Here is an 18,868-nt window from a genome sequence, read left to right on the forward strand (position 1 = left end):
TGATCAGGCAGATAATATCTCAGAAGGCTTACCTTCTCCCCATACCCGTATACCTACCATTCCCTCATCAATTTCTCTTAGGGTCTTCCGACGTCATGAGTATTATCTCTTTTGATCAAGCAGATAATATCTCAGGGTGTTAGAAGGAATATCTTATCTCCCACATCCCTATCGTCAGGGCTACTCCTCCCTCTGACCAGGATAAGAAGAAGAAGAATCTGGCCCCACGTGCCACCACCCACATTAGAGAAATAGGTCAACTGACACTGGTGCATGGAAAACAGGTTGCTCCTGCTCCTATTTCTATTTTTACTTATACTGTTGTTATTGCTCCTATTGAGCTTCTTGAGGGGGTTCATGCTCAGGTAGTGTAGAGCTTGGACACCATCAGGAAGCCCAATCATGTTCCTGATCTCCAACCGCCCAAAAGGCGCAGGCTCGTATGGAAAAGCTTGAAGAGCCTTTCTCCCAAGAGAATCTAAGCTTGAGGGCCTTAGTGACGTCAAAACTCCCCTAAAACAAGCATTATTTTCTTGAAGGAGTTATGAGGCCTACCTCCAAGATGGAAATGAGAACGACTTTCAACCCCATTTTGACCATGTCTACAATAGGAGTAGCGGGGTGAGGAATCTTGTCATCGTCGCCTTTCTGCTCTCCCACTTCATTTCACCCAAGGATTGGGATGTTGTTGACCTGGCTAATGCTAATTTAGGCTTTGGTCAATTTATTCATGGCCTTTACCAGGTAATTTTTTTTTCTTCCATCTTTACTCCTTGCACTTCATGCTTCATTCACTTAACTATTTTATTTTCTTGCAGGCCAACACCTACGGTACCCTAACCTTCCTGAAGTGGTGTGAAGCCAATAACTAGGCAACTGATCTAACCAGAGAGTATGAGGAAAATATTACTTTGTTCCAAGGTGAGCTAACCTTCTCTAATCACTTATCTCAGGAGGACAAAGAGGAAATGGAGGCAAATTTGGTCCAGTTTTCCAAGGAAAACTTAGCCTTAGAGGCCAACAATAAGAAGTTGGTAAGTTTCTAGGATATTCTACAATTGGAACTGGCCAGCTACAAAGAGAGAGTACAGATGAGAAACGTAGAACTGGCAGATCTCCAAGAGAAAGTGTATTTGTAAGAGCTTGAGTTAAGCCTGCTCAAGGTTGATTTTGAGTTAGCAAAGGCCATGTTAGGGCAATAGAGGCCAAAGAAGATGAAGCAGAGACCAAAAGGCTGCTTGGTCAACTATAGGCTCAATATTCTTAGGTAGTAGAAGAAGCTTCCACCAAGGCATACCATAAAGGCTTTGAGGCTGCTTGGCTTCAGTATAAAGATGATGAAGTCGAGGAAGATAATGAGGACTATGATGGTCCTCCCCTCAAGGAGATTTTCAATTGGTCTGGAAACCATGGGCAAGCCCCTTCTTTCCAAGTGGATGAGGAGGGGAACCCAATTGCCATACTAGATCGCATCCCTAGTGAGCTTATGAAGGCTAGACAACTCATAGATTTGAATCAAGCCAAGCAAACCAATTTGTCTACCCTTGCCAGTGATCTTCCTCCTATCTCTATCATTAACATTTATCAGGATGAAACAACCGATCTTCCCAACTCTATTGAGGCCTCACCTCCTGCCAACCAATCTCCTATAGCCGAATGAAAGCCTATTTTTGTTGTACTTAGCTTTCATTATTTTTTCTTATACTCTCCCATTTTTGGGATCTTGTACGCTTTTCAATATTAATGAAAAGACTTTACTTTTATGCCAACTACTTTTTTACTCTAACTCAGTTGAATAACAAAGAAATAAAATTTTCTTATAAGAAATTTTTTATTTTTCTCTGCACAAGGGGACTTTACTATGCTCTTCAACAAGAATTTGATCTATGTTTTGCACTGTTTGTACTGTACATTCTGCTTTACAAAGTACTATACATTCTGCTTTGCTAGGCACTGTACACTCTACTTTGCTTGAGCAAGGATCTGATCTACTTTTTGCACTACTTCAGCAAGAATCTGATATACTTTTGCATTAATTGTATTGTACATTCTACTTTTGCTTTACTAAGCATTACACACTCTGCTTTACTAAGCATTGCACATTCTGATTTACTAAGCACTGCACACTTTGATTTACTTGAGTAAGGATCTGATTTATTTTTTGCACTGCTTGTACTGTACTGCTTTATTAAGCACTACACATTTTGATTTACTAAGCACTACACACTTTGATTTACTTGAGTAAGGATTTGATCTATTTTTTGCACTGCTTGTATTGTACTGCTTTATTAAGCACTACATATTTTGCTTTGCTTGAGCAAGGATTTGATCTACTTTTTGAACTGCTTGTACAGTACATTATATATCTTCCCCCCAGGTTTTACCTTATGTTATTCTTACTTAGGTAGAACCTTCTCAATGGTAGGTGCCTAGTGAAAAATCAATTAGGATTTTCGAAGGCATGCACACCCTTATGCACAAAAGAGGTTTGTCTCAGTTCTTCATCCTTTAGGGTAAACTGTAATCATCCAAGTCTTCACTTTGTTAGTTAGGGCAGAAAGGCGATTTGATGCCTTTATTCCTAGAGGGATCCAAGTAGTCCAATCCCTTAAGACAGAGCGTAGCCGTTCAACTTTTTACTCTACCATTTAAGGCAGATGAGAGCTACAAGGACCTGACTCTTGACAAAGCCCAACTCAGTGTTCTTCCACTTATGACAGAGTGTGGCCATCCAACTCTTCACTCTACCATTTTAGGCAAATAAGAGTTGTGAGAACCTTACCTTCTAAAGAGCCTAACTTTGTGCTTTGTCACTTAGGATAAAGCATGGTCATACAACTATTTACTCCACCATTTAAGGTAAATGAGAGCTGCGAGAACCTGATTTTCGAAAAAGCCCAACTCAGTGTTATGTTACTCGTGTCAAAGTATGGCCCCGTCCAGCTTAATATCCTGTCAATTAAGGCAGAGTAGAACCACATAGACTCAGACCCCCCAAGAGGGCCCCATTTTAGTGTTATATTACTCGTGATAAAGTAGGGCCTCGACCAACTCAATATCCTGCTAATTAAGGCAGAGTAGAACCATATAGACTTAGACCCCCAAAGAGGCCCATCTTAGTGTTATATTACTCGTAATAGAGTAGGGCCTCAACCAGTTCAATACACTGCCAATTAAGGTAGAGTAGAACCACGTAGACCCAGACCCCCGAAAGGACCCATCTTAGTGTTATATTACTCGTGTCAAAGTAGGGCCTCGACTAGCTCAGTGCCCTACCAATTAAGATAGAGTAGAACCACGTAGACTCAGACCCCCAAGGGGGCCCATCTTAGTGTTATATTATTCGTGTCAAAATAGGGCCCCGATCAGCTCAGTACCCTACTAATTAAGGTAGAGCAGAACCACGTAGATCCGAACCCCCAAGGGAACCCTATCTTCGTGTTATGTTACTCATGATAGGGTAAAGCTCCAACCAACTTAGTAACCTGCCAATTAAAGCAGAGCATAACCACGTAGATCTGGACTCCCAAAGGGATCCAATTCGACTATTTCCATGCATAGAATATCATCAATCAAATGAGTTTTCATTTATTGATAGTATCTTTTGAGATTATAAGTATTCCACAATCTAGGCAGCTCTTGATCGAACATTGTTACTAAGTAATATACTCTATTTTGGCCTACTTTTACCACTCTATATGGCCCTTCCTAATTTGTGTTTAGTTTTTCGCTATTATACTATTTTGTATTCTAAAATACTTTACGTAGCACTAAGTTTCCTTCTTTGAACTGTTTGTGACGGACCCTTTTATTGAAGTAATTCTGTAGCTATTAATGATAACTCTCTAGCTTAATCAGTGTTGTTTCTCATTTTTTTTCCAATAAATCCATCTCTTCTATTTTCTGCTGGTTATTCTGGTCAGTTTGCACCACTTTTGACCTTATTGTGGGGTAGTTATTCTCCGTTGGTATAATTGTTTCCATTCCAAATGTCATGGTGAATGGAGATGTCCTAGTAGAAGTCTTAACAATTGTCCTATAGGCCCATAATACTCCATGCAAGACTATTGTACACCTGCCTTTTGCATCTCCCAGCTTTTTCTTTAACATATCTATCAACACTTTGTTTGTGGTTTCTGCTTATTCGTTGCCCTATGAATACTGTGGCGTGGAGAATAACTACGTTATCCCATGCTTTTTACAAAAATATTTGATTTGTTCTCTTGCTAATTGCCTCCCATTATATGAGATTATTATTCGTGGCATACCAAATCGACAAACTATATTTTCCTAGATGAACTTCTGGACTTCATACTGGTGAATTTTGACAAGAGGGAATGCTTCTACCCACTTTGTGAAGTAATTTGTTACCACTAGCAAGAAGGTTAGGTTTCTTGGTGCTGTGGGCAGCGAACCTATCAGATCAATCCCCTATTGTGCGAACGACCATGGGCTGATTAGGAAATTGAGTTGTATTACTAGTTGACGGATAATTCTTCCATGCCTTTGGCAATTATCGCAATGCTTAACGTATATTCATACGTCTTTCTTTAAGTAAGGCTAGAAATACCCTTGTGAGAGTACTTTATGAGCCAAATACCTTGTCTTTGAGTAATTCCCGCAATCTCCTTCGTGGATCTTGCTTAACACCTCCTCTGTTTCTTTTAGTGTTAGGCATCATAGGAGTGGTCTCCCTATAGATTTCCTATACAACTTCCCATTTAGGATTGTGTACCTTTTTGCTCTGGTCTTCATCTTTCTTATTTCTTTAAGATCATCAGGTAGCAGTCCTAACTATATGAAGACAAAGATTGGGTTCATCCACCTTCGATTCCTGATCGTAGCCACCACACTAACCAGTTCTAGTTCGTTTATTGAAGGCTTTTCCCAGTAACCTTGTGGTAGTTCTCTCTTATCTCGTCTTGTTAGCATTGAGACTATGAAGGTTAACTTATCTGCATGCTTGTTGTTCGCCTTAAGTATGTACTATACTTTTACTTCCCTTATTTGAAGTATGACAGATCTGATCTTCTCTAGGTAGAGTTGCATTCTGAAATGTTTCGTTGATATCAACCCAAAGATCCCCCAGCCTATGCTTATTGTGTTATTTATATATCCTTCATCTAAATCAGAGTTTCCCTTTCTCGGGAGAAGTGATCTCGGAGAATCCCCTGATTCCAAAGATCCTAAACGAAATGGGGATTTTTGGGATTGAATTTGTTATATTGGAGAGATCTTCTTCGAGATCTCTGGTCTTGACATGCGCAAATCAAGATTACGGATATTCTTTAACCAGGTCTGCTCTACTTAGTAGACCAGGTCTTGTCCGGTGCTGCGCTACCCTTTTAAATAGGCCAATCGCTTTCTACCTTGACTTGCTCTTTTACTAGGTAGCGATACGTATGCTAATTTATGCAAGGTACCACTTAACTAACTTGGACACGTGTTTGATCTGGATGATTGTGTAGTTATTTTTCTCTACAGTTATGTTAGGAGTACAATTCCTTGTGTAGACACCCCAATTTGAATGGGCCCCCATTCAAAGGGTAAAAAAATACCAGATTTTCAATAAAATTGGTCGACGGGCCTAAAAGGCCCAATTCATCGAAATGCGACGCTTTAATCAAATCAAAGACCCCCCTAAGACCCCTAAGGGACTAGTGGACACATAAAAAAGGATTTGACGTACCCCCACCTTCACCGCTCCGCTCTCGAAACTAAAAACACTCGATTTTCAATAAAATTCACCAACAGACCTAAAAAGCCCGATTTGTCAACACGTGGCATTCTGATCAATCAAATGATTTAAAAAAATCTCAAAAAAATGAATAAAATTAAAAAAACGAGACTTGGGATACCCACCACCTCCCATAACCTTCACCGCTTCGCTTCCGAATCAAAAATACCCTAAGCTTGTAAGGCCTATAAACCTTCAACCCTCCTAAATCAATCTCTCACCTCCCCTCCCTTAACCTAAGTATAACCCCATTTTACCTAAACCCTAAAACTTACCCACCATAAAAAATTCAATAAAAAATGACCCAAAACAATTCCTAAAACCCAAAATCATTTCTAAAACCCAAGCCCAACACTACTAAGTCCAAACCCATATCCAATGCATATTCAACCCATAACCCTAACCCACAAACCACCACCCCACATCAAACCAATCATTACTTTTTTATTAAAAATGAAACATGTCATCACCCCATCTCACCCTCTCATCAAACCACCAACTCCCATCACCTTTCTCTAAAAAATTAACTATCCCATTACTTTTTCCTTTAAAAAATCACATCAACACACACCTCCCCCTAACCTACTATCATCACTCCCTACTAACCAACCATCACCTTCCCTTAATCTACCATTGTCATTACCTACAAACTCATCTCTACTACCTACACCTATACCCCTCTTCTCAAATCAATCACTCATTCTCTCCCATCAATTAATCTAAATCCCAATCCCCACACATCTTATCACATGTCACCATCTCCCTCACACTCTCAATCAGTCCTCTTACACCTTTCATTCTCTTAAACCAAATACCATTCAATCACAATCACCATCTTAAACACCCATCATCTCATCTCACCAAACACTTCACCCAAATGGGTTGGGTAGGATTCAAACCATTTGGGTCAAGAATCACTTATTTACCTTCATTACACAACTACCCTCATCCTAACTCTAAATTTCATACCCCCCACCTTCAAAACTCATGCCATTATCTACTTTCCTAATATTATAAATATCCCCTCTCATCTCCTTAAAAAAACACCCTCAAGTCTCATAAGAAAAATCACTCTTTCTCACTATCATACTCATCCCTCTAATCTCAACTCTCAACTTTTAACTCACCTCGACTCTTAACCCTCAATACTCAACTCTCAATTTTCTCTCAACTCTCAACTCTCTCAAGCAAGTCAAGGAAATGCAAATGAGACTCATTTTTTAAAGAAAGTCAAGTAGAATAATGTGGGCTTTGGATAAGGATCACCCCTTTATCTCCCTTCCAACTTTTCCTCTCCTTTACACTTTTGTACACACACACCACAATGGTTTGAGTTATCGAAGGTCCCCTTTTTCAATAAGGGTGCACTTAATGGCTTGAACCAACATCAAAGTTCCTCAAACTTAAGGACACACATCGGATCTTTTCGATTCCTTTTTATTTTATTTTTATTTTAAAAAATGGACCGAATCTGAGGTTACCACCAACGGTGGATGGAGTAGGGTGCTTAACACCTTCCATACTCCATAAAATGGACCACCTTACCTTGAATCAAAAGTTGGATTATGAGTCATATCTGTACGAAAGTCACTAAAATGTCAAAAATGACATATTTTTCAAAAAATGCAATCCGGGTGACCATTCACACCTTTTTCCAAAATGAATGATGGCAACTCCAAACCCCCCCAAAGTGGTTGATATGTTCGAAATGAATAAATCACATGTCTACACCTTGTTAGATTCTAATTTGTTTTAAATTTATTTTTATTATTCAGACTATAATTAGAAATGTCAAATTTGAATTCTAATATGATTAGAAAGTTAGTATTATGCTATAGATATGTTAGGAATATTAATTTTTAATATTTTAGTAAGATTTTTTGTTGTTGTATTTTAGTTTTAAATTTGCATATTTAATAGCCGTCCATTTTCATAACTTTACATCAAGACCAAAAAAAATATTTTTGTGAATTTTTTATTTGAATTTGAATTTTTCCATGAAATCTAGAGGGCTATGCTGTTGGATTGCTAGGCAAATTGAAAAAATCCATTTGAATTTGACTATCCTTAATAAGATTTGAAATCTCAATATGTTAGTAAGAAAAGTGTTTCTCTCTCAAGAAAAAGACTTTTAAGGTTTATTGTCTATTTCCTCTCACAATATTTTATTTAAATAAATAATTTATTTTAGTTAGGTTCCTTAAGAAAATGCTTGTCGAAAAACAAGTATTGTGAAAATTTATTTTCCACTATTTGATTGCACCTAGGTAACTATCGAAAAGAGAATTGGTTTATAGAATAATTTTGAACTTATTGACTTCAAGCTAGGATGAATCGAATTGGTTGGATTTCAAGACGTCTCTGCCCCAAAACTTGATATAAGCAACTCATTGAGTTAACTTGAAAATGCACCAAGTGAGGTAAAAAATGGCGATAAATAATGTTTTTGTGGAGAGAAAAAATAATTTTTTATTTAACTTAAAATATTAAAAGCTATTTTTTAATTATTTATGAATGTATTTCAAATTCACTCAAGATTTGTTGATATGACTTGACATGTGATGGACATCAGAGTTGAACTGAGTTTTACTATAGTAGTAGTACGCACAAGTTTTTCAAATAGAGCACAATAGAGCGCATAAACGTAACGGGGAATTTAGAAAGAAGTTCCTCAGGGGTGTGCATCAAGTAATTTTCTTCTCCAGTAAGGGCTTAAGTTTCTTCTTCAAAGCTATCAAAACCTTTTCTTCCCACATTGTCCACGGCCTAGAACAACGAGCATGGGTATTTTTGTCAATATAAATTAATTTGGGCATGGAAATATACCTCTTGAGTTTTTTTTATGTTCATATATTTTTGTAGCTAATGGGTTCAACAATTAGAGTTTTTGGAGCATTTATACACAAATTCTCTAACGGAATTTGCTTCAGCAAATGCCCCAACTCATTTGCTCTCAAAAGTACGATGATTTCTTTCCTTTTTTCTCTTGTAAGCAATCTTGTTATTTAGTTTGTTTGTTGATTAGTGTGGGTTTCATATTTCAGGTGGGACTTGTTTGGTTGATAGGATCTTATTGTCTTCCTCTTCTTCGTGTATTTCATCATCTGAAGTGAAGCCTAAACACAATCCATTCAGAAGAATATGGACATTCTCTCCTGTCTGTATGGGAAGGCGCTCCAGCAAGATTGCTGGAAGAAAGGTTATCTTACATACCAACTTTCACAAATCCAAATTCTTCTGCTTTGCTGCTTGGTTCTTCAAATTACATATTTGGGTCTGAATTTTTATTTTTCCCTTTCAACTTATTCAAACCAAAAAAAATAAAAAAATATATTATTTTTTAATCTATTGTATGATTTTAATCTATTATATATATATATATATATATATGGGTCACGTTCCTAAGACTCATATTGAGACTCACATTGCGACACACCTTTTGTCTTATATGGGCAAAAATGTTGGAATGAGCTGATTTTTTGTGAGGATGATCTCTGTGATGAGGGGATCATCCTGGCAAAAAATCATCCCATTCCAAAACTTCTAACCCCATCAAAATTGATTTACAAAAATTGGACGGTCTATAATTTTTCAACAAAAATTGGACGGTCTATAAGTTTCATAATGAGCTGATTTTTGGCAAGGATGATCTCCTCACCATAGAGATCATCCTCACAAAAAAGCAGCCCATTCCAAATATTTTTGCCCATATAAGACAAAACGGTGTGTCGCAATGTGAGTCCCAATATGAGTCTTAGGAACGCTGTTCTATATATATATTTGTTGTTGTTGTTGTTGTTGTTGTAATACTCATGAGAAAACTAGTAACTTGCTTTCTGGTTTTATTTTCTCATAGTTCTTGATTTAGAAAACTATAAACATGGTTTTTTCTTTTTTATTTGAATCAGAAACAGACTCGGTGAGTATGGTTTTTCTTCTTTTAATGGTACACACACACACACACACACACACACACACACGATGATTTGGGTTTTCTCTGTATGTCTGGTTCAGTTTTAGTTATATAGAGATGAATTGATACTTGGTAACTAATTTTGGTGATTGCATTTCCATTGCTCATTTTGCCTCATTTCTATCCCAAATATATATGTAGGGTGGAGTTCGGAGGCCCTTAAGAGAGCCCAACATTGTGCCAAACATTTTTTCAATGTATGGGTTAGAGGTTTTGGAATGGGCTGATTTTTTGTGAGGATGATCTCTATGGTGAAGAGATCATCCTCACCAAAAATCAGCTCATTCCGAAACATCTAACCCCTATATTGAAAAATGTTTGGCTCTCTTTAGGGCCTCTGAATGCTCCCCATATATATATATATTGGGGGCTGTTATAGGTTGTCATTGCAGTATTTCCTATAAAAAACCATCTCAATCGATTTTTCCTTATTTTCTCACCTACTGTGGCTACTTGTACATTTATATGTTTCTATTTACTCATCCCAAATATTTAGTTTCAACAAATGTTCCCAGTCCAACAGTTTTATGATGTATTTGTACTGTGCGTAATGACAATAAAATATATGTGCAGTGTACATTTTACTCAAACTAGAACGAGGTGCTTTTTTCATGAATTTTATTGCTTTAGAATTAACCTATTTTCACTGAATAAATGGGTGAAGCACTTTTGTCAGACACATGTAGGATTCAATACTCCATAGACCCTGGTGTGACACTTCTGATTTTTTCTTTCCTTAACACAATCTACTAATTAGGAATTATTATTGATTATAAGTTGTACCATTTCCTTATAATTTTTTTGTTCTAGCAAATATATCAATAAATATGTGTATTCTCTTGTCTACAGATACACAATGGATATCCAGAGATATCTCATCACACAGTACATTATAATTCTATTTCTTATATCAAAAGTAGTTATATTGTGCTAAATTAGATCAGCAGCTCCATTCGTTGCCTCTTGCAGACCCTCTTGGAACTAAGTCACTCTCTTTCATCTTCTTCAGCTTTGGCTAATAAGGCAATTACTGATCTTAGCGTGTAGTTACTGACTTCACTTGATATTAGGCTTTGAAGCTCCTTTTTTACTAGTAGGCTTGGCTTGTGGTCCCTGACTACACTACATTCAACTTAAGAATTTCTGTTCTGGGAATCAACTCATACATTATAGTTAGGATCTTAGGGTCGGATTTCTTACTTATTACTATACTATAAGTACTAGTCTTAGGCCTTTGGCTTATTCAGAGGGGGCCTTTCCGAACCACTTTCCTTTCCGGTAATACGACCCATGGCTCTCTGATCTGTTGAATATGATGGTGAGTTCAGGAATCCTATCTTTAGGGTCCACAAATCTGACATCATGCATATGTCACACTCTTACATCCATAAGTGTATCCATGAAACATAGCAATTAACTTTAAATTCCTACACGTTCAGTGACGATGAAATGAAATTGCAAACAATATGCAAGGATCACATCTTTACTACGTGTTAATTTGCATCGTTTGTAATTTTATTATATTGTTCATTTCCATGTAATAATTGTGTTCTCTAGTTTAGAAAAAATTGAATTGGATAGACTTGATTGGGATGTGGACATGGATAATTTTCCCACAGCTTTGTTTACTTATTTGTGATCTTATTATTTTATCAATTAAGAAAGAGAAACCTCTAGATCTTGGATTATAAAATTCTCTAATTGATCCAACTTTGATATGGTTTGAAGATTCTTTTCAAGAGAACCTAGGAGGTCTAAATAATGTACCTTTGGCAAATGTAGGAGGGAAATCTAGGTACTCATCTCCTTTTACAATAAGCTCCCATCAAAATACAAAATCCCCAAAAACTACCCCACATTCTTTTTTGGTGAGTTTCTTGTTGTTTATGTCATTAGTTATTGTGGGAACCACATGTTTTTGATTGTATATTTACTTGGTTTTGTTTACATCTTCTCAAGATGGTTTGGAATATATTGTGTAGTGGTATCTAGTAAATAAGCTAGAACATCTGAAAAAGGATATCTTAACGTCTTCTTAGTTTTCTCAGTGTGTCCTAAATGTAGGGTGCTCAAGATGCGAAGAAGGCTAAGAGGTACGGGAAAATTGGGAAGGAAATTGTATCAGCGTAAGTTCAACAACCCTTAATCAAATTTTATTTTTCTATGTACTATAAATATTTTTTTTCCGATTATTTTGTGGGCCTTTCTCTCTCTCTCTCTCACTATATATATATATAATAAAAAACACAACTATAGGGCCCACTTTGCTACAGTTGTGTTGGGGATAATTATAAACATCCCATTTACTATAGTTTTGTGTGAGACAAACATCCCTTTTTTTGAATACCCCTCTAACTTAATTTTTTCCACTTTTACCCCCTTTACCCAAAAGAGGATGCACGTGCCATAGGCACAGGTGAACTCGAGTATATGTATAAAACATAATGGTGTACCCTTCTCTCTTTATCCCCTACATAAAGATTGGTCGGGATTGAATGTTACTACGAATCTTGAGGAATACTTTTAATTTTGTTGTCTTCCCTCTTCTCTTCCTTTTCAAGAATGCCATTCCAACTTTATTATCTTTCCTCCTCTACTTCCCTTTTAAAGAATACCCTTCTAGCTTTATTATTTTTCCTCTACTAGGCCTTTTTTAATAAGGGAAAATGACTATTAAAACCAAATTTTGGAAAACACTGACCATTAAGTCTCTAGTGCTGAAATATGTACTATTTAAGGCCCAGTTTTAGAAATGTTATCCTTTGGAGGATCTTTTAAAACTCCCATCTAACTTTTGTTAATAAAATACCCAAAATACCATCTTTTAATTAAAACACCTAAATTAGTATTAAAAAACCTAAAACACCTAAAACGTTACCCTTTGGACGTCTTCTCTAATATCCATTGATCTCAAAACTGCTAAAACAGGAGCTTCATTAATGCTGTTGGCTTCATGAAGTGAAGAAGAATCGATTTTGAGAATTGTTCCAAACCACAAAATGATGCAAAAAAAAAAAAATAAAAAAATAAAAAATTAGAACAGACATAGAGGCACTACATTTGTTCATATTAATCCTATCCACCAATGAGAAAGCATAGTCATTTACAGAAACCAATCCACCCAAGAGGACCCATTGAACCAGCATTCTGGCATTGAGTTGGACAAGGCATACCAACCTGTAAAAGTCATGACACATTTGTTGATGTGTAGTTGCTTAGATTTATAAACCATTTAACTCTTGTTTTCTGTCTCCAACTGATTTCCTTCATAGTTACCAACTTCTGAAATCATTCTTTAATATTTACCCTGTTGGCTCTGTCCTTCGAAGACAGTTCACGTAATGAGAGTCTAAACGCTCTTTGAAGATCTATTATAGGACGAAGAAGACTAATAAGCAAGCATTAATTTGGCATGAGAATGGGTCTTGTGATGCTTTTGTGATTTTTTTTCTTGTCTATAGTAGTCAAGGGTATTTTGATTTTTTTTCATTTTAGTTGCAAAGGTCCAACAATTATTTTATGTTTTTTGAGTCTTATTTTATGTTCCGTTGATGTTTCTAGGCATTTGGTCAGGTCATTAGGGAGTTATGGTTTTTCTTTTTCTTTTTTGAGTCATTTTAGGAGTCAAGGGAAAATCTGTAATTTTACCCCTTTAGTATGGCCGCTCTATTTTTCTTATGAGGAGCTATTGTGAAGCTTGAAGAGCTATTGGAGACTGCACAAAAATCAAGTAAACCAATTTCCCTAATTGGTCTTGTATCATCATGTCTCTCTTCCTTCCTATCAAAATCTTGAGTCTCATGCAACAGCTCTTCTTCTTGACATTCACTCTCCCAAAAGTCTCCTTATTCCATCTTTATAAGTTTTCCTTAATAGCCTTCAGCTTTTAAACTCCGGACCAGGGACACCCATAAAAGAGAGCCGATTAACCAATCATGTATCATCTCCTTCAAGTTTGGGTGCAAGGGCCACATGTTTTCAAACCGAAAGGGGATCAGATGGTTTTGGAACACCGCGGTCTCTGAGGAGATAGGGCAATGGTCCGAGATTAGATTGGGGAGGAATTACTGCATGATCATACCGAAGTGTTCTTCCCATTCAAATAAGAATCAGAAAATGGTCCAACCTGTTACGCACTGGTCATTCTTGGTTATTTGGCCAGGTGAACCTTTTCCCACATAACCTTTTCCTACATTTTCATATCTTTTTTTTGCTGTAACTTCAATTATGCAGAGTCAAAAAAGGTGGTCCCAATCCAATATCAAATACTGTTCTGGCTGCTGTGCTAGAGAAAGCTAAGGAGCTAGATGTACCCAAGGAAATTTTGGAGCGCAACATTAGGAGGGCCTCCGAGAAGGGACAAGAGGCTTACATAGAAAAGTTGTATGAGGTATGTCATTCTTGTATAGGATATGTCTATTTTGTTGATGTTATAATGCTCTGTCAACATGTCTTGAGACTTCAGCTTTCTTAATTTAGGTATATGGTTTTGGTGGAGTGGGTATGGTAGTTGAAGTCTTAACAGATAAAATAAACAGATCAGTGGCTGCTGTTAGAGAGGTAGTGAAAGACTGTGGTGGAAAGATGGCAGATCCAGGATCCATCACATTCAAGTTTAGGCGTGCTCGGGTTGTAAATATAAAGGTCACAGATGCTGAAAAGGATCAGCTTCTTGGGATTGCATTAGATGCTGGTGCTGAGGACGTTATTGAACCGCAATTATATGAAGATGATCCTGAAGAAGATAGCTCAGAAAGGTACATATCTACAATTTTTAGACAGGTCTTATTCTTTTCATGTTGTAAGTGGTGTTTGCTTCTAGTTTGTCAGTGAACGGTTATAATTCCTTTACATTTTTGATGTCATGCTCCAAAAAAAGTACTCTATATCTAGAACATGTAATATAAATAACTGACTTATAGTATATATAGTTGTAGATTTTTATGGGAATTTTAGTTTCCTTTAGATGGATGCATTATTTGAATAACGAAATATAATTGAATAATGCGTAGATTTTCTGAAAATTTAGGTGGACAGGATCATCTGGTCATTAACTCCATATATAATTAGGATCCATAAAACAAATTAGATGTCCATCTAGGAGGGTTGCAGTGGGGATTAGATGGAGGAGAAGGTTGAACGCAAAGTGTTCGTGTGTAGGAAGGTGTGGATCCAGAATAGAATAGGTGTGGAGATTATAGAGAAGGCAGAAGTTTTGAATCAGTTATTCTTCTCAAGGAAGACGAAGTTCTTTGGGTTTCTACACAGCTAGATCGAGCTAGAGTTTCTATGAAACCAATTAGGGCTAAGTATTCCAAGGAGGGGAGGATTTTTTGGGTTCAGGTTGAGCACAATAGCTTCGGAAAGTTTTTAAAGCTTCAACAATTTACAGAAAATGCTCGAGTTCGACCAATTGTGTTCCCGGAAGGGCTGGGAGGTAATGGTTGGGGAGAAGTTGGTCTCTCCCTCAGAATGTTGATCAAACCAGAAGAAAGGATGGAAGCAGCGAAGAAGGGTGCTGTGGCGGGGAACAGGTCGTGGGCTGAAGTTGTTCGTAATCCACAGGCTGTTCGTAAACTAGCAGGTGCTAAGTTGAAGGACTCGGGTGTTATAGAAGCGGAGGCGTGCGCTAGTTCTGGGGGAGTTCAGAAACTGAGCACTGGTAAAGCCTATGGCAGTTGGAGATGGGCGTTTATCTGTAAGGCAAGCTCTAGGGACGCTGATTGGGAAGGTTTCCTATCAGATATCAAGCGAACCTTAAAGCAAGTGCAGGGGATTAAATTATTGTATTGGGAACCTTTTAATTACATTTTGTTACTGGGTAACAGATCAGAATTCTTAAGGGTTAATCCTAGAAGAATGATCAAGGTGGGTGATACGTCTTTTCACTTACGACCCTGGTTCGCAGATTGCAACGCCCTAAAGCCAGAATGGAAGGCTGGGGGATCATGGGTGTGTATTTTAGGACTTCCATTTCACTTATGGGGAAGCTTTGCATTTAAGAAAATCAGCGAACAGCTGGGGGGTCTCCTGGAAGTAGAATCGATCACGCACCGTCGCGCGAGCTTGGATAGTGCGAAGTTGAAAGTAGGCTTCTCTCCTTGGAGAATGCCTCGTGGGCTCAACCTATGGATTGATGGTTGTAAATTCTCCTTAGGGGTCGAAGTGATAGTTGCAGAAGCCACGGGCTCAGAAGATGCGGCGTTAGCAACTCCAGTGGTGCTGGAGGAGGGTGACACGAAGGGGAAGAAGATCTTAGTTGAAATGGGTAATCAGGCGAAGGAACTTCGGTCTCAGGCGGAGGAAGAGGCGATACAGGAAGACGACTCTGGAGTTATCCATTCGGTTCATGTAATATCAGTCCCAGGGGATAGAAACGTATGTGAGAAGCCGCTTAATTACTTGCTGGAGAAGTTTCGATCTGGTAGTGGTACACGTGGCAAGCAGGTCTGTAACACACCATGTCGATGGGACGAAAGCCAGGCACGTACTGTAAAGCTTCTGGGAAAAGCTGCTCGTAACTTGAAGTTTTTGAAATCTTTACACAAGATGGGGGCATTGGACCATAATAAGGCCGAAATAGAAGTTTTGGGAACTACGCCTTATAAGGCCCAAGATGGCGTTGAGGGGATTTACTCTATGGAAGCCCAGACCATAGAAGTTAACGGGTTGGGCACCGTTGTTAAGCCCACAGGTTTATTAACTAAAGATTAGACTCTAGATGGGCTGGGCAGCGAAGCTAAGTGGGTTGATATTGGGCTTGGTAGTGGGCTATCTACCGTTACAGAGAACTTTGAAGTTGGGCTGGATAATGAGGCCCATTGCGATGCAGAAGGGTTGGTTAGCATCGTTTCGTTGGACTTAAGCCCAGACTTAGGCCGCGGAGATCCAGTTGATAATGGTAAGCCCAAAGATCGGATTGTGTCGTTCGGAGGCCCGCAGGCTGGGTGCTCAAAGTTGGGTGGGCTGCGTACCAAGAAGGCCCGTGTTTTGGTCTTTCGTTGTAAAACTATAAGAGTGAGATTTTGAAACAGAAGAGCTGAGGAGAGAAAGTCGAAGGAGTTATCGTCTGTTACGATTTCGATGACAAGCAAGAAAGTGGATTGTGCGAGTTGGAAGGGGGCTGATACTGAAAGAGATCTAAGGCTTAGGGGAATGGATGTTAGCGCAAATGGGAGGTATGTTCCTAAAGAAGGTTGGTTGGGCATGGAAGTACAGAAACTTGGCGATGCAGCTTCAGACAGCAAATTCAAGGTTAGTTTGTCTTCTGGGAAGTGGGGTATGGGTAGAGAGCCAGAGGGAAGCCTTCTTTATGTAATGTCGAAAGATCCAGAAGAATCGTGGGCTCCTTTGGTTTTTTTTCCTTCCATTCTGCTGGGGGGGTTTAGTGGGGCAGGGTTCATGCAAAACGAATGTTTGCCTGGCAGGAAGGAAATATATTCGGAACTGTTTTGTGGGGTAATAGGATCCCTACAGGAGTCTCTCAAGGAGAAAGGTAATTCGAGGCCTGCACATAGTCAGGTGTGCAAAGTGTTAAAGGAAGCTGTGGTAGTAAGGTCAGAGATCGACAGCATAGAACACCAGGAATATCTGTGGAACCTGACAGAACAGGTTTTGGCTAATTTTTTGGAGGTTGGATTGAAAGTGGGGATGTGTATCAGAAACGAAGGAAAGATGTCTCAATTATTGGTCAATGTGGCTTTGAAAACGAGTGTGGGGATCGAGTTTTGTATGCAGAAGGTGGTGGGACATTGGCCTCTGTCAGGGGCTGATCCACTTGTTAGTGGGGAAGTGGAGATGTCACCAAAAGATAGATTCCAGTATGAATTTTTCGGTTTAAAGATTACGAGACATCTATTGTGCTGCGATACAATGATCAAGGAGAGGAACAAGAGACTAAAGAAGGAAATTATTCAGCTCAAGAGATCGGTGGAGGAATTCCCAATTTCAGTCACAAAAGGGAAGAGAGCCTGTAGGCGCTCAGCAGTTTTAAATGTCGATTAAAATCTTGTCTTGGAATGTGAGGGGCTTGAATGCGGCTCCGAAAAGAGCAGCAATAAAAGCCATCCTTTCTCGTCAGAAACCACACTTAGTGGTGCTACAAGAATCGAAGTTACATAAGGTGGATGATAGGGTAATTAAAGAGATTTGGGGTGTAAATCAGTTGGGTGGTGCGCCCTTCCATCTTGGGGGGTTTCAGGGGGTATTATTGTTTTATGGAATCGGAGGAAAGTGGTGGTGGAGGATAATCTCATAGGGGCTTTTTCAGTGTCAGTGTTATGTAGGTTGATTGGAGAGGATTTTACTTGGGTTTTCACAGGGGTGTATGGACCAACTATAGCAAGAGAACGGAATCAATTTTGGGAAGAATTAGAAGACATCAAGGGGCGCTGGGATAAACCGTGGGTCATGGGGGGAGATTTCAATGCCATTCGCTTCTCGTTTGAAAAGAGTGGGGGTTCGAGAATCACGCCGAAAATGCGTAAATTTTTGGAGTTTGTTGACCGCAACGGCTTGGTTGACCTCCCACTTTGTGGGGGTTGTTTCACGTGGTCTAATAATCAGGAGAATCCGAGTCTTAGTAGATTGGACCGATTCCTTGTGACGTTGGCATGGGAAGAGCACTTCGGTAGGCTCATCCAGGACAAATGGCCGAATCCGGTGTCAGATCACTCGCCTATCTCTTTGGTGGCTGAGCCGGTGAGGAATTGGCCCACGCCTTTTAGATTTGAAAATATGTGGTTGGAACATCAGGGCTTTGGGGAGATGGTTGCTGCTTGGTGGAATGAGCTCTCGTTTGATGGTATGCCGGGAAAAGCACTGAGGCTGAAACTGAAGGCTATCAAAGAAAAATTGAAAATCTGGAATAAGGAAACTTTTAGGGATGTGGGTGACAGGAAACATGCCGCGTTGCTAGAATTACAAGAATTGGAAGGAAGATAGGAGAGAGGGGTCTTGGGACCTGAGGAGAGGCCAAGACGAGGGAATCTGAAAGCCGAATTCCAAAAAATAGCTACAATGGAGGAAATTTGCTGGAAATAGAAGTCAAGAATTCGGTGGCTCAAGGAAGGGGACAAGAATACTGCGTTTTTTCATCGTATAGCGAACTTTAATAGTCGGGTGAACTTCATTTCGAAACTCAAAGTAAATGAAGAGTG

General features: G+C 38.8%; 1 protein-coding gene across 5 annotated transcripts in view; it reads left to right on the forward strand.

Moving 5' to 3' along the window:
- The first annotated feature begins 8,374 nt into the window (after window positions 1–8,374).
- LOC147393161 (YebC-like protein) overlaps window positions 8,375–18,868 on the forward strand; it is a 35,652-nt gene continuing 25,158 nt past the window's right edge. For 3 of the 5 annotated variants that reach the window (XM_086455047.1, XM_086455046.1, XM_086455048.1), the window contains exons 1-5: window positions 8,528–8,696; window positions 8,782–8,936; window positions 11,775–11,836; window positions 13,944–14,100; window positions 14,190–14,467. In XM_086455047.1, coding sequence (XP_086311173.1) covers window positions 8,603–8,696; window positions 8,782–8,936; window positions 11,775–11,836; window positions 13,944–14,100; window positions 14,190–14,467 — 746 coding nt within the window. In that variant the 5' untranslated portion in view covers window positions 8,528–8,602. The other 2 variants (XM_086455049.1, XM_086455050.1) reach the window with 2 other exon arrangements.

This window comes from Akebia trifoliata, chromosome 10 (genome assembly GCF_017979445.1).
Source record: "Akebia trifoliata isolate Shusen 1 chromosome 10, ASM1797944v1, whole genome shotgun sequence".
Classification (NCBI taxonomy): Eukaryota; Viridiplantae; Streptophyta; class Magnoliopsida; order Ranunculales; family Lardizabalaceae; genus Akebia; species Akebia trifoliata.